The sequence below is a fragment of the Mesoplodon mirus genome (genome assembly GCF_964341445.2).
Source record: "Mesoplodon mirus genome assembly, chromosome: 14".
In the NCBI taxonomy this organism is placed as follows: Eukaryota; Metazoa; Chordata; class Mammalia; order Artiodactyla; family Ziphiidae; genus Mesoplodon; species Mesoplodon mirus.
The window spans coordinates 70,314,915-70,337,455 of NC_138990.1; the positions used below are offsets into that span (position 1 = coordinate 70,314,915).

Consider the following 22,541-nt stretch of genomic DNA (forward strand, 5'->3'; position numbering starts at 1 on the left):
CCAAAAAAAAAAAACAAGTGGGATGTGGGATTGGTATCAGAAGTGGGATCAATGCCACTTCTTTTTTAATCCTACTCCTGTTGGTTGGAGGTCTGAGGATTGCCTTAAGAGTTGAACAATCACAGGCCTTTGTTGTTTACCAGATTAGGAGATTCTTCTTAACCCCTCTCCTCAAACTAGGATGTCAACTCCGTGAAAGCAAAATTTCTGATATATTACTTTATCTCCAAATTTGATAACAGTGCCAGCACTCCATAAATATTTATTGAATGAAACTCCTTAACAACAAGATTTAGGTTGGTTTCCAACTGACACCCATAGATTAGATATCAAAGTCTAAGATCTTGTCAGCATCTTGTCTTTACATTCATAATGCAGTTTGGAAATGTCTGTCTCTAAGTAGTAGACACCCCTGGCCCCTTCCAGCTCTCATGTTAAAGGATTCTGCCTTTAGGCAATTTCAAACACCATCCTTAAGTGGAGAGACCCTTACTCCTAAGCTACATCTCTGTGGCATTGAGGGTCATTGTCTCCTTTGGCAGGCAGAATATGACAGTGAGTGTTCAGGAGGGAATCTAGGGGATCAGGCAACTTCCCTGCTCAGTCATATATGCTACAAGTTTCCTTTCACGTCGTTGAATGAGCAGTGCCTCCAACAGTTCCCATGGACAGGGACTCATCCCCATGCACCAGGGGCCCCTTGCAATATTCACCCATTTGGCTGTCAGCATCTCATTATCTTTCAGTAACCCCTACCTGTGGATTTGCAGGCAGATCAGGATCCTGAAGGGTGATCTTTGTCCTCCCCCTCCCTCTAGTGCCTCACTCTGGGGAGGGTGGTTTGAGCACCCGCAGACATGTATTGAAGGTCGCCGGGTGGGGGGGCATTGTGTCCTGAGTGGAATCCTTCTCCCAATCCTCCATGGTGAGGGGACGGGAAAAGAATGTTTTCCACTCCACAGACTGCCTTCCCCCACAAGGCAACCTCACCCTTCATCCATTTCATCTAGCCTGTATGAGGAAACACTGAGGTGGCAGTGCCAGGGGATCATAAAGAAGGAATCTGTGAATACTCTTACATTAATCTTTCAGTCCCTCTGGTACATATTTACTCTCAATCTAGGCCATATGTTCCTTAGGAAACCAAGAAGCTTTTACAAACAAAGATTAGAAGCAGATTCTGAGCCTTCTATAAATGGTGGCCCCCTCATCTGCGAATTGACAGGTCCTAGCACCAAATGACCTCAAAACAGAGTGGTCTAGCACTAGGGTTTTCCAAACTTTTTCTTAAACCATGCTTATGGCTGAGTGGGGAAGGCTGTAAAGCTTATCTACTTCTATTATCTCATATCCTTTCCAAATCAATTTGTACAGATTTGTGAACTTAAACAAAAAGAAAATCCTATGAAGAAAACTGTACATCATGTTTAGGGGGATTGGTTTGCTTTAGATTTTTGTTTTTTGTTTCAGCCCCAAATTAATAGTTGCCTTGAACCCTTAGTTCCTTAATATATGGGTCCATGGTATCAAGCTAGTTAAAGTTCCACTGAATTATAAACTTTGTCTATGTGACTCTCAGTTTATCAAGGGTCAGTCCTGTGTCTATCATGGTCACCACCATGTGCCTCACACAGTGCCTTGTACATAGTGAACAGATATTTCTTCAGTGAGTAGATGAATGGACGCATTTACTTAACCTGCTTCTCTGCATATTTAAGTAAATTAATCTGTCCTCAAAATGGTCTACAAATCTGGTTTTTGTCAGCAAACCACTTTTACCTTTGTTTCGTTAGCACTGATGTGTGGTCTTACTTTTGTGGTGAAAGGTGTGACCCATGTAGAATTGAATGATGCCCCATCTTGCCATGAAACTGCTCTTGGTTAAATGACTTTTTATCTTCATACCCTCCGTCCATTAGGAATTAAATGTTTATTTGGTTTAAATCTATTTCGATAACCCGAGGCAAAAGGAACTGAAAAGTTCTTTTTACAGACAAAGCTTCTTAGTCAGCAGATTTACAATGAAACAAAGAACATGCTCCCAAGTGGCAAAGTGTAAAAATATGGGAAAGGTTTAGATAGAGTTCCCTGAATTGAAACAAACCAGCATCTATAGGTAATCCCAGTTTCTCTTTTCGCCTTTTGTGCTGTGTTTGAGGACACAAGTCTGCTGAGAGAACCTGCCCCCAATTTTTGAAAAATGCCTTATTTTAATCAGTAAATCCACATTTCAAGTTTGTCTGAGGCTTGATGAGCATGATGAAGTGGGACAGTGCTCCCATCCATGGTGACATCAACGAATAAACAGCCCAGCTCTCCTGGCACTTTCCTCAGCTTCCCTGGCCTGACAGAAGCCCTTTGTCATCACTGACCAGTAGATGCTTTGTGAGCTTGTAGTGTAAGAGTTTCTAAGAACTGACAGTCATGCTAGCAGGTGCTGCTGAATTTACCCTATTGAGATCTGTTAAAACCACTCCATCCCACAGTGGAGGGACCATAGAGAGCCTAAGATTTGGTACAGAGCCCTGCAGTTGCATATATGTTGCATGTGAGCTAAGCTCAGATCTCACTCTGGGAGGGTGCTTGTGCGTGTGAAGGGCAAACGGGGCAATGCTCTGCTACTCCAGAGCATTTCTCTCCAGGCTAAATTATTCCTCTTCACTGAATCCCTTAATTCTGGGAGAGTTCTACATTCAGAGCTGTCCTGAGCAGGTAGAAGGTGGCAAGTTTCTTGTTCTCTGACAAGGTGGAAGGAACTGAAGTTACAATAGCTATTAAACTCCGATATGCTGAAATTAATCATTTCAAAGGCCTGTTGTTTGCCGTGTAATTCTTCTGAAAGCTGAATGGTTAGTGATTTAAGGGAATTTAATGCTACCTTCATAAATGATTTTCCCTTTTCACACCCCTTGATTTTCTGTGTTGCTTGAAGCAAAGTAATGACTTCTATGTAACTGATAATTTTAGGAACTTAGCCTGCCATTCATTAGAAAGCAATTTGCTCATTTTTTGTCACAAAGAATGTTCCAGGGCATAAAAATGCAGAGGTGCTTTGAAGTGCTAAAAAATGACTTTTTAATAGATGAACACACCTTGGAAATCATACTCCTACAGTGCAATCAGTTGACTCAAACCCACTCTCACATGGAGCTAAAGAACATATCACAAATGGGTAAGCGCTTTTGTACGGAGAGGGAGTTTCTCTCTCTCTTTCAGAAGACACTGGCAGAGTTGGGTCCTATTCTTTTAATCAAGTCTCTGAACATCTCTCAGACCTCCATTTGGAGGGAATGGGTGATACTAGGGTTGTTTACCCACCTGCTTTTTACCATTGTGTGGTCCTGATGTGATAACTGAGAAGATATTTGCAGAAGCAGTTGTTAGGGTGCACGACTTGTGCCCCTTGAAACGATGTCACTGGGTGTAAGGTGTGGAGGCTCAGGCTTTCTTGCAGGTGTGTGTGAAGCATATCGGCGTGCTCACTTCAAAGGAACTTCACTCCTTGGAAGTACATATCGTGCTCTGCCATCTTCTCCCCCTCCCACTTCCTGTCGTTTATCAGCTTCCTGTCTGTGGCTAGTGGTCAACTGCCCGACCCCAGCTCCTGCTGTGCTGTGGCTTAAGTCATCACCTGTAGCTCCTGTCTCCATGACTTACCCCTCTGTCCTCTAGATTTCTCGTTCCCAGAACACCTGATCTTCATCCTCATCAAGACATCCAGTGTCTAGACACCTCCATTTTTTTCATCAGCTCCCTCCTGGCCTCACTTTTTGCTTCCTTAAATGCCACTCTTCCAGTCCGCTCCACTCTCCATTCCTGTATTTCTCCTAAAACCCCACGCCTCCACTCTTCTGACTAGAAAATCACATTGATACCAATTGCCCTTACCAGAGTCCTTTCTATTCTCCACCTCACAAAAACTATTCACCTCCTTCCTTCTCTTCTCAGAGGAAGTGAGTCCCTCCTCCTCTTCAAGGCTGGTCCCTCCTTCAAGCTGGTGCTTGGACCCCAGCCTCCCATCCATCCGAGCTCCCTCATCATCTCTCCTCTTTCCTATGTCTCCTCTGCCACTTGCCCAAAACTGGATCCATGTCCTCAGCTAAGAAACACATTCCAGTCTTTCCCATCCCCACCTAACTCTCTTCAGGAGAAAAGCAAGACCCTTGGCTGAGCTTTTACACTTATACACATATTCCCACCATCACGTTCCCTCCCTTTTCTCCTTCTCACCAAGACCTTACCAAGTCTCTCCTTGACTCTCCAGCCATTCCATCTGTCATGGTGACTTTCTAATTCCCAAATCCAATCCATTCTCCTCCTTGTCTTGTTTAAAGGACAAACTTGTTTCTTCTAGAGTAGCATCGTTCAATAGAAATATAAGGCAAGCCATGTATATGATTTTTCTAGTAGCCACATTGCAAAAATTAAGAGATGGTGAAACTAATTTTAATAATGTATTTTATTTAACCTAAAATATAAAAATGTCATTTTGATGTATAATTGATATAAAAATAATTCATATTTTATATTCTTTTTAAAATTATTTTTACTAGGTCTTCGAAACCTGGTGTGTATTTTGCAGTTATAACACATCTTAATGTGGACAAGCCACAGTTCAAGTGCTCAAGAGCCGCATGTGGTCAGTGCTACCATATTGGACAGTGCAGTTTTAGATATTCTTCTGTCACTTACCTTTTGGAAACAATCTCTTCTGGCCCTCCTCCAACCTCTCCAACCATTCTTTCTCAGTGCCCCATCTCTGCTTCCTCTTCCCGCCCCTCACATGCTGTTGGTCCTTAGGATTTCACTTTTGGCCATTCTCTTTTTTCACCTTACACTCTCTCCCTGATTCATATATTCCACCTGTTGGCTGATGATTCCCAAAGTCGTATGTCTGAGTCCCACCTCTCAGTTTAACCTCCAGCTGGTATAGCCAACCCACAGATGTCCAAAGTTTGACATGCCAAAATGGAACTCATCATCTTCCTTCAAAAATCTTCTCCTGTCTCAGTCAGTGGTGCCACCATCCACCTAGAGGCCCAAGCAGAAAACTGGTGTTCCACTTGAATTGCTCTTCCTCCTTCATCCCCTAGAGCTAATCAATTATAAAGTCTTTGCAATATACTTCACCAATATTTCCTTAAATATTCACTTGTTTCCTTCTCCACAACCACTGCTTTAGTCCAGATATACATCATCCCTCTCTTGGATTATTGCACTGGCCTCTTCAGTAGTCTTCACCTTTACTTGTACTTCCTCTACGCCGTACTTTATGCCCTCAATTTTTCACCCAAATAATTTGATGTTCACCTAAAATGGCCAAGTCTGGGACTATACCTCTATTTTGTTAAAAAGGGCTATGTTATAGGTTTCAGTCAAGAGCATTTTCAAGATAGAAGGGTTCTCTTAGGGTAGCATATAGTTCCCTGCCTGACACCCTTCTTTCAACTCCACTTCTTCACTGAGCAGCTCTACAGATGGTTCTAGAAAACATGGGAATACATTGAACAGAATCCGGTTCCTTTTGTTTTGATAATAGAGAGCTCCCATGGCTTTGGAGACTTTTCTTAAACCTGGACTCTTCCTGGAGCAGTGGTTCTTAATTGATCCCAATCCCCGCCCCCCCGTCTGTCTGTCTGTCTCTCTCTCTCTCTCTCCCTCCAGACATCTTTGAAAATATAATTAAAACATGCCTCCATTCCCCAGAAAAATGTACATGTACAAAACAATTTGGCATGAATGTCAGGGGTCTCACTGAGTCCCTGCAGCCCATCCATGGGGGTGATAGATCTTGTTGGAGGACAGTTCTAAAACAGTGCTCACATCACCCACTGGTACCCACCTGGAACCAGGATCAAGGAGAGCTGGGTTTCCCAAGACATTTTGAAAACTCTTAGAGCATTTTAATAGCACATTTTGGAATCTGAAGAAAGCTACGTTTCCTCCAAGGACACTTTGAACATTGTCTGACTAACTACACTAAAAACAATTCCAAACTTGCATTTCTGGGCTAAATGTAGCTGAGTTCCTCCACACCCGCACCTCTCTTTATAGAAGCTGCTTGGAACGACTTTGTTTCTCACAGGCTTTCTGAGCCTTCCTCCCTAGTTGGCTCTCACGTTGTGCTCGTCTTGGGTTGTGACTGACTTCCTTGACCTCCTCAGTCATTTCAGAAGCTGCCCCAAGAGCTCTGGCGTTGAACCCTCTTCTGGGCATCTCAGGGCATCGTGTCCTCTGCTCCACCCCTTGCTCTGCCAGCCCAGCACCCCAGGGAGGGGTGACGGGCGGGGAGGTGAATACCTGGGCGCTGGCCACCCTTGGGGCCCTTTGTGGGGTGAGAGCCTGTGTCAGGGTAACACTCACACGTCTTCAAGTGTGTCTAAGCTTTCTCTTCAGCAGCCGAGCTGCTGGGCAGTGGGGTTGCAGCCGGGATTGACCCGTCACGGTCCTTCCATGCCCACAGGGAACATGGGGCCTGGGGTGGTGACTCCACTCTCGGGAGTGGGGTGGGTCTCCAGCAGCTTGCACCCCCAGCACTGGGGAGGAACAGGGCTGCCTCGTGACTTAACACCACGTCACACACTTGAGCTCCCAGACCTCTCCTCCACCCTCTCTTACTCGAATAGCTGCACTCCCGCCCTCTCCAAGCTCAAGCCTGTCCTTCCTCCTCTCTCCTGATTATCCAATTCTCTTGCTCTCTTGCCAGGTTCCCTCCTTAAATTTCTTTCCCAATGGAAACTCTTTCTCCTTTGTCTCCCCGAGTCTCTTCAGAGCCCCACTTGCCCCCATGAGGCCCCTTCGTGTCTCTGCTCCTCCCCCCCTCACCCCACGGCTTGCCTTCCCAGCCCTTAACCTCTCTGCACCTTCCTGCTGATTCCCAGTTGCACTCACAGCCTTCCTCCCTCTCCCGTCCTGTGTGCCAGCTGGGAACAACCAGCTATAAAGAGTTTATTGGACTGAAAAGTGAGTGAATGTTCTCACACACTCTACTCTTTCCCACCTCAGCAAAGCTTTTCAGAGTCACGTTTCCAAAGGAATCTGAATCTGGAAGGATTTAGATCCACTGAAAAATGCTAAACCTCCAGTGTTTGGCTGTGTTTGAAATCGTTGGCAGTCCCTACCACATCTGATGTTATGAACCCTGTTTATAGATGCCTGGAAAGAAGCCTTTAATGCTTGTATTGTGTTTTAACTTGCTTTCCTTTGGAGGCAGGGAATTGTCAAGTAAGTATGCACAGCACTCTGCAAAAGCCCAGGTGTTCGATGAGCATCTAGAACTAAGCGTTCATGCAGAATTCACAACCGTGAAGGGTCTATACTTACACTCTGCTGAATTTGCCACAATGCAGGTTTCTGCCTTTTGCCCCCTCATCTTCAGTTTTGAAGCAATACAGCTGTAAACATGCTTGTGAAATAAGAAAGAAACATTCTGAGATTGCTTTACTTTTCAGTTTTTAACTGAAAATCAAGGTGAAAAAAAGCATCGGACTGCCTCTACGTGTATATATATACACAATCTCCTGTATATATAAATACACAGTGGTTGTGCTTGTATGCATACTCTGTATACACTGTATAATATGTGACATATTATACAACCTGTGTATGCCCTGAAAATGAGCCCTGCGTGTAATCTCAAATTCTGCCTTATGAACCGTGCTCTAGTCCCAGCGTCCCCTTGCTCCCATCTCAGACCTTGGCTTGCTTTTGTCATACATTCAAACAGTCTTAGGTGGAAGAAGAAACCCACGGATTTCATTTAAAAGTTCCACTAAAACAGAAGAAAGAGCAGATGTCCCGGGAAGTGATAATTAATGCGAAGGCAGTCTAATTGTGAGAACTGGCCTGCCCCCGGCCTCCCGCTTTTGCTCAATTTGGCGGCGATGATATCAGCCGGGGGTGTCGTTTTGCAGAGACGCGCTCTCTCCCCATTCTCCGGTGGTGATTATGATGCCATTTGGTCCAATTATCACTTATGATTACATAACATGTTTTGACTGAAGAGTTTCTGAGAAAATAAAGCTACCTTGTTTCTCCCCAGCACAAAAACGCAAGCCCTTCCAGCAGGCAAGCTGCCCTCCCAAGAAACACTGCGAATGATTAGGCTAAATTATTAGTTGAACTTGAGTCAGAAACAAAGCAGCCATTGTGCCTAACTCCCAACGACATCCAGGAGGATGTGATTGTTCTTCTGACAACAAGTTTCTCCCCAGCACACTCTAAAATAAGCAGAGGCCTCAGGCGCATTGGCAAAGTCCGTAGAGGGTGCGGAAGCAGTGACAAGGCTTCCTTTTTTCTCCCTATCCTGTAGGCGCTTTAGTGCAGAGTTTGCCCAGAGACGCCAGGGTATGAGCTTTCTGAATTTGCAGAGCGGTGCACTCTTTCATTTCTGTTTTAGCTCTTTGCTGGCATGCTCGGGAAGCATGGTGTGTGCCACACGGGAATGTCTGTTCACTTGGACGATGCTTGTGCATGAATGAGGTGCTTGCTAGTGTGGCTCTGACCTGTACTAAGTTTCTCACTTGGCTTTGTGTGCTGCTCGCAAGGGGATCCAGGTAATCCTTTCTCTTTGCATAGCCCAAGAGCCATAGCTAATGGATTTGAGCAAGCGGCGGGAGCAGATGCAGGTCCCTCCTGTCCATCCCTGGGCCCCTAAACTCTGACAGAAGTCTGATTTGAGGGAAGTCCATGTGACCAAAAGATCGCCCTCCTCATATACAAGTCCTTGAGGGCTTACCCATTAAAGAAATCTCTTAATTAAAATTGGAGGCCCAGATCTCCAAAACCAAGCAGGGAAAAGTAACCTTGGGCATGGTGGTAGCAGTTGAATGCAGACCATGACCCTGAGGGACAGGGCAGTGGAGGAGTTTGTTCTGTCTTTCATGCCTTTGCTTCCTACATACCCTTTCGTGTGGCAAGAATGACCTGGGCACTTGGCCTTCAGGGCCCGTTCCCAGGTGTGGCTTATGAGTCCTACTTCACAGCACGCCATGATCTCTGGCCACCTCATTCTGAACAGTGTTGGTACATCCCTGTCTGAAGAATGGCCAGTGGGTTCAGGAAGTGTGGCCTCTTCCTTCCCAGACTTAGGCTCCTCTTTAGTTTTAAGACCAGCCCCTCTGGCTCACACATTCTTCCTGGCTCCCAGGAGAGAGGGACTGACCCTGACTGTGATGCCCTACGTGTGGGGAAGCCCAACCCGGTGCCTGTGAATCCAGGACCCAAAATGTCAGAAACAGCTTTTCCTGGGGTGGGGGGGAGGGGGAGGGAGGGGCAGGACAGATCAAACCCAGGCGTGGGGTCCTCCAACTGGGGGAGGGGAGAGAGCCTGGCACTGGTCTTAGCTGACCTCGCTGGACAAGCAACCTTGCTGCCTTTTGTTCAACACTGTGCTTCTTTTGGCCACTCTGTTCTAGACCACCCGTTAGCAGAGCAGCTCCCCAGCCTGAGAAACTCCAGAAGAACAGTATCACCAAAAAAAAGAAACTGGTTGAGGTGAGGAGGTTAAATTATTTTGCTTTTAATCTGATATTGATATTCTAAGATCTGCCTGGTGGACATCATCATCTGCAAGTCCCACACAGCGGTCCCCAAACTTTTGGGCACCAGGGACTGGTTTCATGGAAGACAGTTTTTCCACGGATGGGAGGGGAGGTGCAGATGGTTTGGGGATGATTCAAGTGCATTACATTTATTGTGCGCTTCTATTATTATTACATTGTAATATTTAATGAAATAATTACACAACTCACCATAATGCAGAATCAGTGGGAGCCCTGAGCTTGTTTTCACTTGCCACTCACGGATAGGGTTTTGATATGAGTCTGCACGCAATTGGTTTATTATGGTCTCTGTGCAGTCAAACCCCTCTGCTAATGATATCTGTATTTGTAGCCCCTCCCCAGCACTAGCATCAGCGCCTCAGCTCCACCTCAGACCATCAGGCATTAGATTCTCATAAGGAGCACGGAACCTAGATCCCTGGCATGCACAGTTCACAGTAGGGTTCAGGCTCCTATGAGAATCTAATGCGGCTGCTGATGTGACAGGAGGCGGAGCTCAGATGGTACTGAGAGCCATGGGGAGTGGGTGTAAATACAGGTGAAGCTTCTGTCGCTCACCCGCTGCTCACCTCCTGCTATGTGGCCGAGTTCCTAACAGGCACTGGTCTGTGGCCTGGGGGTTGGGGACCCCTGCCACAGATGCCTTCAAGTGACCCTAACTGGGCCCGATGGCTCTCCCTTATCCTCTCTCCCTTCCACACAGTACTGTGTCCCCCGGCAGTGACCAGAGTCACATCCCCACATCCCCTGGGTCATGTTCTTTCAGCCCTGCCTTGAAGGGTTCCTTCAGACCTTTCCCAGGTCCTATGGGTACTAAGTCAAAAATGTCCCATGTCCTTCAGACCTGGCCCCTTTTCCCTGTACCTAGTACCACTCAGGGAGTGGGGTGCATAGAGAGTGCAGGCTTATACACTGTCTCTAATGTTGTTTGAGCCCTTGCCGTGTGCCAGTACCTTGCTGTGTATATACTTCCCACCAAGTATTTCACACATGCCTCACATCTACAAGGTAGGTACCATTATTGTTCCATTTTACAGATGAGAACACTATAGCTCAGAGGAGTCAACTGATATGTTAGGCCCCAGCCCAAGATCACCAAGCCAGTAAGTGGAGAGGGCTTTGTACTCAGTTGTTAGGGTGGCAGCTCCAGGGGACCTGCTGTTTTCTGAAAGACGCCTCCTAACTGTTCTTTCTGCCCTCAGACTTTTCCCTTTCCTCTTTGACACATGCCTTTGCTGCCCACAGAGTTAGCTCTTGAAAATACAACTCTTCATGCCTCACCCCAGCTTTAAGACCCAGGAGGTTCCCACATTCCTGATGGGATCCAAGCTCATGGTTTCAGAACCTCACCCAGGAGCCCCCTTCCTAGCTCATCACCTGAGATTCTCCACTGCAACTCATGTTTCTAACCCCACAGCCATGAATGTTCTCTGAAGCTGCCTGGGACTTTCAGGCCCCTGTGATTTCAAGCTGCTTATGCTTAGAAGCCTCCTCCTCTTCCCTCCCCACACCCCACCCTTCCAAGCCCTTCTCTGTGCAGTCTTCCCTGATGCTCCCCGCCCTCACCGCCCTGTACTCCACCCTCCCCGCACCCCCTCCTCCACACCCTTGTCGGGCTCTACTACCGTTGTTCCCTACTCATCTCTCTCCTTTGCTGCGCTCCGAACTCCCGAGGCCGGAAAATCTATCTGAAACATTTGTATTGGAAAAGGGAAGTATATTGCGGGGGGTTTATCATAGAACACAGCACAGGTCAGGAAATACAGCTGAACTTCAGCAAAGACAGGGTCCAGGAGCTGAAAAGCTGCCCTAAGCCAAGATGGTGCCTCTTTCTGCCCAGCAGGGCCTCATGCATGCCTGATGCATTCATCTCTTTTCCTGCAGACTTCTTGAACTTCTTTAGTAGACTGTGGTGCTATCCAGTGCCCAAGTTTTACATCTCCTACCAGTGTCCTCAATTCTAAATTCCTGGCGGGAACTATCTGATTGGCCCAGCTTGAGTCAGTTGTCCACCTAGACTGGGGATCACACATTACACACGCAGTTTCTGGGAAACACATGGGGTGAGGAAGAGACTAGAGGTGGGTAGCCACTAACCACTCGCTCAGTTGAAAGGAGGAGAAGGGCTTTCCAGGTGAGAGATAATTAAAAAAAAAAAAAGAGTCATAAAAATAGGAAAACTCCTGATACATGGGCTAAATGGACATGTCAGCCTGACCAAGGGTCACAGGAGATGTGAGAGCAGGGCCTGATTGTGCCAACTTAAGGAGTCTGGACTTTCCCATAGGTAGTGAAAGTCAGTGAATGCTTTTGAGTAAGGAGGTGTTGTGGTATTTTAGAATTAATCTGATGTTTGCAATTCACAAGCTTTGGAGAGAGAAAAGGCTAGAATCAGGGAACCTAGAGAAAAGGGACCCACATCTTCTTAATCTTGTACCCCTCCCCCCCGCAAGCCCCAACCAGCCAAGTGCCCGGTGCCGAAGAGCTGCCAACAATACAGGTGTGTCAAGTCGAATTAAGAACAGATCTCATCTGAATCAGTCACTGCTTTTGTCATGGAAGACAAGGCAGGAAGAAGAGAAAGACTGTAAACCTAGAACAGTATCTAGTTGTTGGGGGGAAAAGAATGCAGATGGTGTAGAAACTTTGTAGGGCAAGCACCAGGCAACAGAATGAGCATGGCATTTGCCTCAGTGCTGTGCTCTGCCGGACCCTGCTGCATCTGGGCGAATCAGAGCAGAGCTCTGAGACACCATTCAGCTCACCTTCGAGAGCACCTGCCAAGGTGCAGACGTAAAACTTCTGGGTAACCTTTACCGGATATCACCTTGGTAGGCTTTGCCTCGCCTGAGAGGCAAGGAAGCAAGTCTTTTTTATTTTGAAAACTCACTGTAATTCTACGTGTTAGCCTGTCCCCCTATTATGTCAAGGAAGTAAAGAAAGGGCTGCACTGTATCCCCAGCTGGTCAAGGAGTGAGTGGTTGGCTGTCTCACCAGCCTCATGGTTCCCATGACGTGCGTGGCTGTCCCCGAAGTGCGGGTTTGTTCCTGTGCTGTTACTTCCTCTAAGGACCCTTTCATCCTTGTGTGGGAATGTAGGAGCTGGCTCTCGACCACGTGTTTGGCTACAGAGGGTTTGACTGTCGCAATAACCTGCATTACCTGAATGACGGTGCTGACATCATCTTCCACGCGGCCGCGGCCGGCATCGTTCAGAACCTGTCCACAGGTAAATGGGTTGGGAGAAACCGGCATCTGAACACAGGCTTTTATTTTAGCCCTTTTATGCACTTTCCCACTGGTTAGATGCCCCAAAGCTTAAGCTCTCTCTTCCCTTTAGAGCCATTCCACTCCATTCCAGACTGGTGCCATTTAGTCCTGGAAGATGCTCAGGCCCACGTTCACAGAGTCAGACCTTCTTTCTCTTGATCCCTCACCCAGCCACGTCTCATCTCAGGCCCTGGAAGGGAGGTGTCGGTGTTTCCATCAGCTCCACGGAGGCTGAGAGGGATGGAGGGAAGCCAGAAGGAGGGTGTGGGGAGTAGAGAAACCCTTACAGACAGTAACCAAGAACAAAAAAAGGGGAACGTTTCTCATTGATTTTTAACAGTCACCAAATTTTTTAGCAACTCAGATTTTCAAGTTTTGTTTGTTTTGAATAGTTAACCACATTCACAATGAGAATGAGAACAATAAACAAAAAACAATAATACCCAAAATGTCCCTTAACTATAGAATGACTCTTAAATTTAAAAAAAAGTTTAAAAAGAAACACCTCAAGCAAAAAGAATCATTCAGAAACTGATAGACACCCTTATTTTTACCACAAGATTTAAACAAGGTAACATGTTGCCTTTATTTGCTTTATATCTTAAAACAAACCTTTTCTTCCCCTCAAATTTTTATGCTCCTTCATAGTTCTTTGTAGTTCATGCATAGATTTTTTTAGACAGTAAAATCACTGGGCACATAATGATTTGGTTTTGGGGGGCGAGGGGGGCCTTGGAATTTTCTGTACATTTTTCTCGATTTTCTAGCCGCATGTTACCAGGTTAGTAGCAATGTGCTGTATTCCACGCCATCACTCACCTCTCAGTTCCTGTGCCTTTGGGTGGGTTTACAGTGACCACTTGGGCAGTCAGCAAACTGTTCACTGCAATAGACGATAAAGCTTTTCCTGTCCTTTCTTCCACTTCCTGTGACACATGTTGACTTAGGACTTCAGGGGGGTGAAGCCATCACCTGTGCTATCCAGGCACCCAGGAGATTAGCACTTTGATAGATAAAGATGATTAAAAGGGATTTCCTAAGTATTCTCCTGTTTAGTCTTCCCTTTCCAATGAGTACATGGTGCCATTTTGCTCAGCAAAGCGCTATCTCCAGGTGCCCCCTCCCTGCCCTGCCCAGAGGAAGAGACACTGAGAAGCCGTGGGTCCTGGGCTGCAGGAGGAGGAACCGTTCTGGACTCTGGAAGCCTGTGCACTTGGGCTGTGCTGTGACACCACCCAGGATGCAGAAGGATTGAAGTGGAACTTGTGTGTTAGATACGGATTAGATAACAGACACCACCATCCCGATCCTGGGACAGAATGCGTCAATGTAAAAAAGGATCTCCCGTCTCCCTAAGGATGATTCCAAAAGTGAGAGTTCGGCACTTTAAGCTCTCGCTTCTACAAGGCCTTTCCAGAGACTCACACAAAGCTTTGGGGTTGCCCCAAGAGCTCTTTCAGGCCCCTGCTCACCCTGCCCCGTCTCTCCTAGGGAGCCAGAGCTTCTACCTGGAGCACACGGATGACATCCTCTGCCTCACGGTGAACCAGCACCCCAAGTACAGAAACGTGGTGGCCACCAGCCAGATAGGTAGGAGGGTCCTGCAGCTGCCGAGGCTCTCCCAGCTGAGCAGAGGTGTTGACTTAGCAGCAGTTACTGGGGAGGCAGCAGGCAGGTCATTGGTATCCACCCTTTCTTGATGTCACTCTTGATTTTTTGAGCCCTGAATGTATCTATGTCGCCTGAGTTGACACAACCAGTGATTGGTGACCTGAAGGACCGTTAAGTCAGACCAGAGCCGCCTCATCCAAATAAACGGGTGGCCCCCATCCCTGGGGACTTGTGAGAATAATTTTTCAGAGCCCAGGTGTCAAGTGAAGAGCCCCACATCTGAAGCCTGGAGGTTGCGCTTGGCAAGGGTAGATTCCAATATGTGTGCCTGGCTCTTCTCACCCTAGGAAAATGCCAGTGACAAATGTGAACTGATTCACATTTGTGAAGAGTGGTGGTTGTTTTCTTTTAACTCTGTCATTTCAAAGGCAATTTTTCCAAACATATCTTCCTGCTTGTTTTCATGGAACCCATGCCCATTTTAAAATTTAATTTGGAACTTTCTGATGCTGGTGTTAAGTGCTTCACTCTTAGAAACATGACTTATTTTAGCTATTGTTTTCCCTTGACGCTTCCTCATTGCCATTGCTCATCCAATGCAGGTGATATTACGGAGACCCCAGGTAAGGCTGTTCCATCCGTGAGTAGTTTGAATCTGCACAGCAAAACCATGTCGATGTACCTCGTTTGCTGATTATACCTGGCTGAGTTGCAGATACAAATCATTGACCTCACCAGTTTCCTTTGTGTAAACTCCACCTCGAGTGTGTGTGTTGGACATAAACACCCTTGGGTCTCTGCCTCTGAAAGCACAGCAGATGTTTCCCGTTGTCTCTCACCTCCAGCCAGGCCAGGCCATAGGTCTCTTAGCCCCCGTCACTGTAACACCCCGAATACCTGTCCTAAAGCGGCTTTTAGGTGAGCGTCAGCGTTGCCTCGGCTCCACCATTCCCCAGCCTTAGCTCTTCGTCGTACCTCCCACATTCAGGAGCAACACCTTCCATCCACGTGTGGGACGCCATGACCAAACACACCCTCTCCGTGCTGCGGTGCTTCCACTCGAAGGGGGTGAATTACATCAACTTCAGCGCAACCGGGAAGCTGCTGGTGTCAGTGGGCGTGGACCCCGAGCACACCATCACCGTCTGGCGCTGGCAGGAGGGTAAGGGAAGCGGGCTTTTTGTCCCTCTGGGAGGCTTGTTTGTGGCATGGGCTGGGCTCCAACCTAGATCTGCCTCACTCCACGGCCCACCACAGGCACTGCTGCCGCCTCGGCAGAAACCAGGGGTCTTGGGATCCTAGAGAAGCTGCTCATCAGCTGCCACTGCCTCCCTGGACCCCATGGCCTCTGGAGTCCTGAGCTGGTCAGTGAAGGGTCTTCGGGCACTTTGGGAAAGTGGCTCAGTGCTGGCTGGCTCCCTCCTCAGACAGGAGGCAGCAGCCTCCACCATTTCTGTCCTAATCACCTTCCTATCCAAACTTCCTTGTCTGTCTGGTGGAGCCCTGGATCCTGCTGCAGCTTTGTCACCCTGATTGCCTTCTTACAGGAACTGGGATGGGGTTTTATCAGCATAGTCTTAGAAACTCTTTTTATTAACATTTTTGAAATGGGGATTCATCTTATAATTAAAGCTTACATTGAATGTGACAAGATTTCTATCTTGTCCTCCCCCAATATGTGCCCGCACACAGGCTGCTACTAAATTTACGGTCTTCTTTGAATCAAATATATGCAATCTTCCATGTATATTCTCAGGGTGGTAAAAGCGGATCCAGTTAGTTAAGACATTAATGAGGTCTGTCTCCAGCCGGGCTGCCTGTATTTGGGGCATGCTAAGCCAGGCAGGCACAGAGGAAGCACTTCTCCAATCCAGGGCTTCTCGAGTCCCATGATCTCAGAGGGAGATCTGTGCATGATCTCAGGCACAGTACCTGCCCCAGCACAGTACCTGTCCCTGCCTTGCCTCTTGCTCACCTAGGGCCCTTTCTGACTTCCCAAGAGTGGATTGGTGGAGCCAGGACTTTTAAATAAGCATCTTCCCATGGAAGGGCTGTGAGAGGGGACAGTAAATGAGCCCAGTAGGAGGAAAGTTCCAATCCCTCCTGAGCCCCCATATGAGGAAAAGGGGTTGGGGACCTGCAGACATTTATGGTGAGACTCACTCATCATATTCCATCCATTTCTCATGTTCTTGTTCATCAGTGTTCTGTGTCCAAATGGCCCCCATAATCTATAGCCTTGGGATGCAGTTTGTTCCTTGTGATGTCAGGTAGACAGCTGATTAAATAGACTCAGCCCCAGATGAAAAATTGAGCATCTTCAGTGACAGACTCATAGCATCTTAGAGCCGGAAGGACTAAAGAAGCCTTTCTGCCCATTCAGGATCCATCCCATGGAGAAATTCCTCCAAGCGCATTCCTCACGGGCTTCTTTCCATTCTCTGCTTGAATACTGTCAAGGATATGACCCGTGTCACTTCACAAGACAGCCCACCCACTGTTGGAAAGCCCTTTCTTAGGTGAGGGTGTAACTTGCTTCATAAAGCCTTTCTTCTATTGTTGTAACTGTATTCTCTGCAGTAGCCAAGATCAAGTCTGTTCCTAGTTCCTTGGAAGAAAGTTATATCAACACCTATACTTAGTCTCTTTCAGTTCAGGTTCACTCTCCCCACTTCCCTGTCAGTCCCTCTGGGCAATACCTGCTCTGGCCCTGCCCCAGCACAGTACCTGCCCCAGCACAGTATCTGCCCCAGCACAGTACCTGTCCCTGCCTTGTCTCTTGCTCACCTAGGGCCCCTTCTGACTTCCCAAGTGGATTGGTGGAGCCAGGACTTTTAAATAAGCTCCCAGGAAAAAGAGAAGTCTTCCCTTTGGTAATTTTCTCCCATTATCTTTGTTGGAACCAGCATGTGTCTGTATGGAAGGGTTCTAAGTCAGTGATAATGTCTCATAGCCTGACACCAACCAGCAGCTCTTCTGAGCTGATTATTTGTGGTTTTTGCCTTCACTTCAAGTCCTGCTTACAGATAAATAATGTGGTTTTGAGGGAGGTTTATATCCATTCTTTTTTTTTTTTTTTTTTTTTTTGCGGTATGTGGGCCTCTCACTGTTGTGGCCTCTCCCGTTGCGGAGCACAGGCTCCGGATGCGCAGGCCCAGCGGCCATGGCTCACGGGCCCAGCCGCTCCGCGGCATATGGGATCCTCCCAGACCGGGGCACGAACCCGTATCCCCTGCATCGGCAGGCGGACTCTCAACCACTGCGCCACCAGGGAGGCCCTATATCCATTCTTTGTTATCACTGGAGAGCGTATTATTCATTTCTCATTTGTCTTTAACAAATTATCTTGTGGAACCCTTGGGTATGTGTGTGTGTCTGTGTGTGTGTGAAACAAAATTAAATGGAATTTTAAAAAATGAGCTTAATATATAAAATGCATGTTGTCAGGTCCTAGATACTTGTATGAAATTTGTTCTGAGCAACCTGGAAGCCAGTGCAAAGAGGGAGACAGGCATCTTCACTATTAGAAGTGTCCATGAGATTAAAACAAGGCAAAAGCAAACAGTGGATTAGAAGAAATGTGCATGTTACTTATTTTGTATTTTCCCCATGATTGCTGAAATTAATCCTCTTTCTATCTCTTTATTGGCCACCTACATTGCTTCTTTTGCAGTTCAGCTGTTCAAATCCTTTTTCTACTGTGGGTGGGAGGGTTGTCTTTTGCTTATGCTTTGTAGCTCTTTACTGATTGTCTTTTAAAGCATTGCATATGTTTTCTTCCAGTCTGTTGTTTGTTTTTTAAATTAGTTTATAGTATCCTTGGAGACCATGGTTTTTAAAAACTCTGAGCCCTAGGTAGTGAGGAATCTGTTCCAGTAAGTTAGGCATTCCATCTGCAGGGAGAGAATTACTGCCCCGAGAAGTAACCTGAGGATCTCCCTAGCCATTCCTGGGAAGGGAGTCCAGGAGGGAGTGTCTGAGGGCTGGCTACAGGCCCAGCCATGTTAAGAACCCACCACTACTCTAATAGCCATTTAAAAGTAAATAAATACAAGTGATGAGGAAGAGGGGAAGAAAAAAATATGTGAGTAAATAATATAGGGAGATTGATTAAGAGGAAGTTGGAATTAAGACATTAAGAATAAGAAGAAAATGGAAAGAAAATAAGTTTAAAATTAACATTAAAAACTCAAGGGAGGACCTTCAAGATGGCAGAGGAGTAAGACATGGAGATCACCTTCCTCCCCACAAATACATCAGAAATACATCTACATGTGGAACAGCTCCTACAGAACACCTACTGAACGCTGGCAGAAGACCTCAGACTTCCCAAAAGGCAAGAAACTCCCCACGTACCTGGGTAGGGCAAAAGAAAAAAGAATAAACAGAGACAAAAGAATAGGGCCGGGACCTGCACCAGTGGGAGGGAGCTGTGAAGGAAGAAATGCTTCCACACACTAGGAAGCCCCTTCGCGGGTGGAGACGGAGCGGCGGCAGAGAAGCGTTGGAGCCACGGAGGAGAGCACAGCAACAGGGGTGTGGAGGGCAAAGCGGAAAGACTCCTGCACAGAGGATTGGTGCCGACCAGCACTCACCAGCCCGAGAGGCTTGTCTGCTCACCTGCCAGGGCGGGCGGGGGCGGGGAGCTGAGGCTCGGGCTTCGGTCGGATCCCAGGGAGAGGACTGGGGTTGGCGGCGTGAACACAGCCTGAAGGGGGCTAGTGCGCCACGGCTAGCCGGGAGGGAGTCCGGGAAAAAGTCTGGAGCTGCTGAAGAGGCAAGAGACCATTGTTTTGTGGTGCACGAGGAGAGGGGATTCAGAGCACCGCCTAAACGAGCTCCAGAGACGGGCACGAGCCGCGGCTATCAGCGCAGACCCCAGAGACGGGCATGAGATGCTAAGGCGGCTGCTGCAGACACCAAGAAGCCTGTTTGCAAGCACAGGTCACTATCCACACCTCCACTCCCGGGAGCTTGTGCAACCCACCACTGCCACGGTCCCGTGATCCAGGGACAATTTCCCCAGGAGAACACATGGCGCGCCTCAGGCTGTAGCAACATCAAGCTGGCCTCTGCTGCCCCAGGCTCGCCCTGAATCCGTACCCCTCCCTCCCCACCCCCCCCACCACCCCCCACCCCCGCCTGAGTGAGCCAGAGCCCCCTAATCAGCTATTACTTTAACCCTGTCCTGTCTGAGCAATGAACAGATGCCCTCAGGCAACCTACACGCAGAGGTGGGGCCAAATCCAAAGCTGAAGCCCAGGAGCTATGCGAACAAAGAAGAGAAAGGGAAATCTCTCCCGGCAGCCTCAGGAGCAGCAGATTAAATCTCCACAATCAACTTGATGTACCCTGCATCTGTGGAATACCTGAATAGACAATGAATCATCCCAAATATGAGGTGGTGGACTTTGGGAGCAACTGTAGACTTGAGGTTTGCTTTCTGCATATAATTTGTTTCTGGTTTTATGTTTATCTTAGTTTAGTATTTAGAGCTTACTATCATTGATAGATTTGTTTATTGGCTTGCTTGCTCTCTTCTTCTTTTTATTACTTTTTTGTTTTAATAATTTTTTAATTTTAATAATGATTTTATTTTACTTTTTTCTTTCTTTCTTTCTTTCTTCCTTTCTTCCTTTCTTTCTCCCTTTTCTTCTGAGCCGTGTGGCTGACAGGGTCTTGATGCTCTGGCTGGGTGTCAGGCCTGAGCCTCAGTAGTGGGAGAGCCGAGTTCAGGACATTGCTCCACCTCCCAGCTCCACATAATATCAATCGGCAAGAGCTCTCCCAGAGATCTCCGTCTCAACACGAAGACCCAGCTCCACGCAACAACCAGCAAGCTCCAGTGATGGACACCCCATGCCAAACAACTAGCAAGACAGGAACACAACCCCACCCATTAGCAGAGAGACTGACTAAAATCATAATAAGTTCACAGACATGCCAAAACACACCACCAGACTCGGTCCTACACACCAGAAAGATAAGATCCAGCCTCATCCGCCAGAACACAGACACCAGTTCCCTCTACCAGGAAGCCTACACAACCCACTGAACCAACCTTACCCACTGGGGACAGACACCAAAAACAACAAGAACTAAGAACTTGCAGCCTGTGAAAAGGAGACCCCAAACACAGTAAGTTAAGCAAAATGAGAAGACAGAGAAATACGCAGCAGATGAAGGAGCAAGGTAAAAACCTACCAGACCGGTCTTCCCTGGTGGCGCAGTGGTTGAGAGTCTGCCAGCCGAAGCAGGAGACACGGGTTCGTGCCCCGGTCTGGGAAGTTGCCACATGCCACGGAGCGGCTGGGCCTGTGAGCCGTGGCTGCTGAGCCTGCGCATCCGGGGCCTGTGCTCCGCAACGGGAGAAGCCACAACAGTGAGAGGCCCGCGTACCGCATAAAAAAAAAAAAAAAAAAAAAAAACCTACCAGACCAAACAAATGAAGAGGAAATAGGCAGTCTACCTGAAAAAGAATTCAGAGTAATGATAGTGAAGATATCCCAAATCTTGGAAATGGAATGGAGAAAATACAAGAAACGTTTAACAAGGACTTAGAAGAACTAAAGAGCAAACAAACTGATGAAAAACACAATAAATGAAATTAAAAATTCTCTAGAAGGAATCAATAGCAGAATAACAGACACAAGAATGGATAAGTGACCTGGAATATAAAATACTGGAAATAACTACTGCAGAGCAGAATAAAGAAAAAAGAATAAAAAGAATTGAGGACAGTCTCAGAGACCTCTGGGACAACATTATATGCACCAACATTTGAATTATAGGGGTCCCAGAAGAAGAAGAGAAAAAAAAGGGACTGAGAAAATATTTGAAGAGATTCTAGTTGAAAACTTCCCTAATATGGAAAAGGAAATAGTAAATCAAGTCCAGGAAGCACAGAGAGTCCCATACAGGATAAATCCAAGGAGAAACATGCCAAGACACATATTAATCAAACTGTCAAAAATTAAATATAAAAAAAATATTAAAAACAGCAAGGGAAAAGCAACAGATAACATACAAAGGAATCCCCATAAGGTTAACAGCTGATCTTTCAGCAGAAACTCTGCAAGCCAGAAGGGAGTGTCAGGACATATTTAAAGTGATGAAAGGGAAAAACCTACAACCAAGATTACTCTACCCAGCAAGGATCTCATTCAGATTCGACAGAGAATTAAAACCTTTACAGACAAGCAAAAGCTAAGAGAATTCAGCACCACCGAACCAGCTTTACAACAAATGCTAAAGGAACTTCTCTAGGCAGGAAACACAAGAAAAAGAAAAGACGTACCATAACAAACCCAAAACAATTAAGAAAATGGTAATAGGAACATACGTATTCATAATTACCTTAAATGTAAATGGATTAAATGCTCCAACCAGAAGACATAGACTGGCTGAATGGATACAAAAACAAGACCCGTATATATGCTGTCTACAAGAGACCCACTTCAGACCTAGGGACACATACAGACTGAAAGGGGATGGAAAAACATATTCCATGCAAATGGAAGTCAATGAAAGATGGAGTAGCAATACTCTTATCAGACAAAATAGACTTTAAAATAAAGACTACTACCAAAGACAAAGAAGGACATTACGTAATGATCAAGGGATCAATCCAAGAAGAAGATATAAAATTTTTAATATTTATGCACCCGATGTAGAAGCACCTCAATACATAAGGCAAATCCTAGCAGCCATAAAAGAGGAAATCGACAGTAACACAATTATAGTAGGGAAATTTAACACCCCACTTTCACCAATGGACAGGTCAACCAAAATGAAAATAAATAAGGACACACAAGCTTTAAATGACACATTAAACAAGATGGACTTCATTGATATTTATAGGACATGCCATCCAAAAACAACAGAAAACACTTTCTTCTCAAGTTCTTATGGAACATTCTCCAGGATAGATCATATCTTGGGTCACAGATGAAGCCTTGGTGAATTTAAGAAATTTGAAATCATATCAAGTATCTTTTCTGACTATAAAACTTATGAGACTAGATATCAATTACAGGAAAAAAACTGTAAAAAAAAAAACACATGGAGGCTATACAATACACTACTAAATAACCAAGA

The 22,541-nt window shown here is 46.5% G+C and overlaps 1 protein-coding gene across 5 annotated transcripts in view; it reads left to right on the top strand.

Moving 5' to 3' along the window:
* Window positions 1-22,541, top strand: part of EML6 (EMAP like 6) — a 377,195-nt gene that overhangs the window by 337,767 nt on the left and 16,887 nt on the right. For 3 of the 5 annotated variants that reach the window (XM_082641845.1, XM_082641844.1, XM_082641846.1), the window contains 4 exons: window positions 9,417-9,495; window positions 12,663-12,792; window positions 14,325-14,423; window positions 15,433-15,606. In XM_082641845.1, the coding sequence (XP_082497971.1) occupies window positions 9,417-9,495; window positions 12,663-12,792; window positions 14,325-14,423; window positions 15,433-15,606 (482 nt within the window). Of the gene's footprint in view, window positions 1-8,398; window positions 8,534-9,416; window positions 9,496-12,662; window positions 12,793-14,324; window positions 14,424-15,432; window positions 15,607-22,541 lie in introns of those variants that run through there. The other 2 variants (XM_082641847.1, XM_082641848.1) reach the window with 1 other exon arrangement.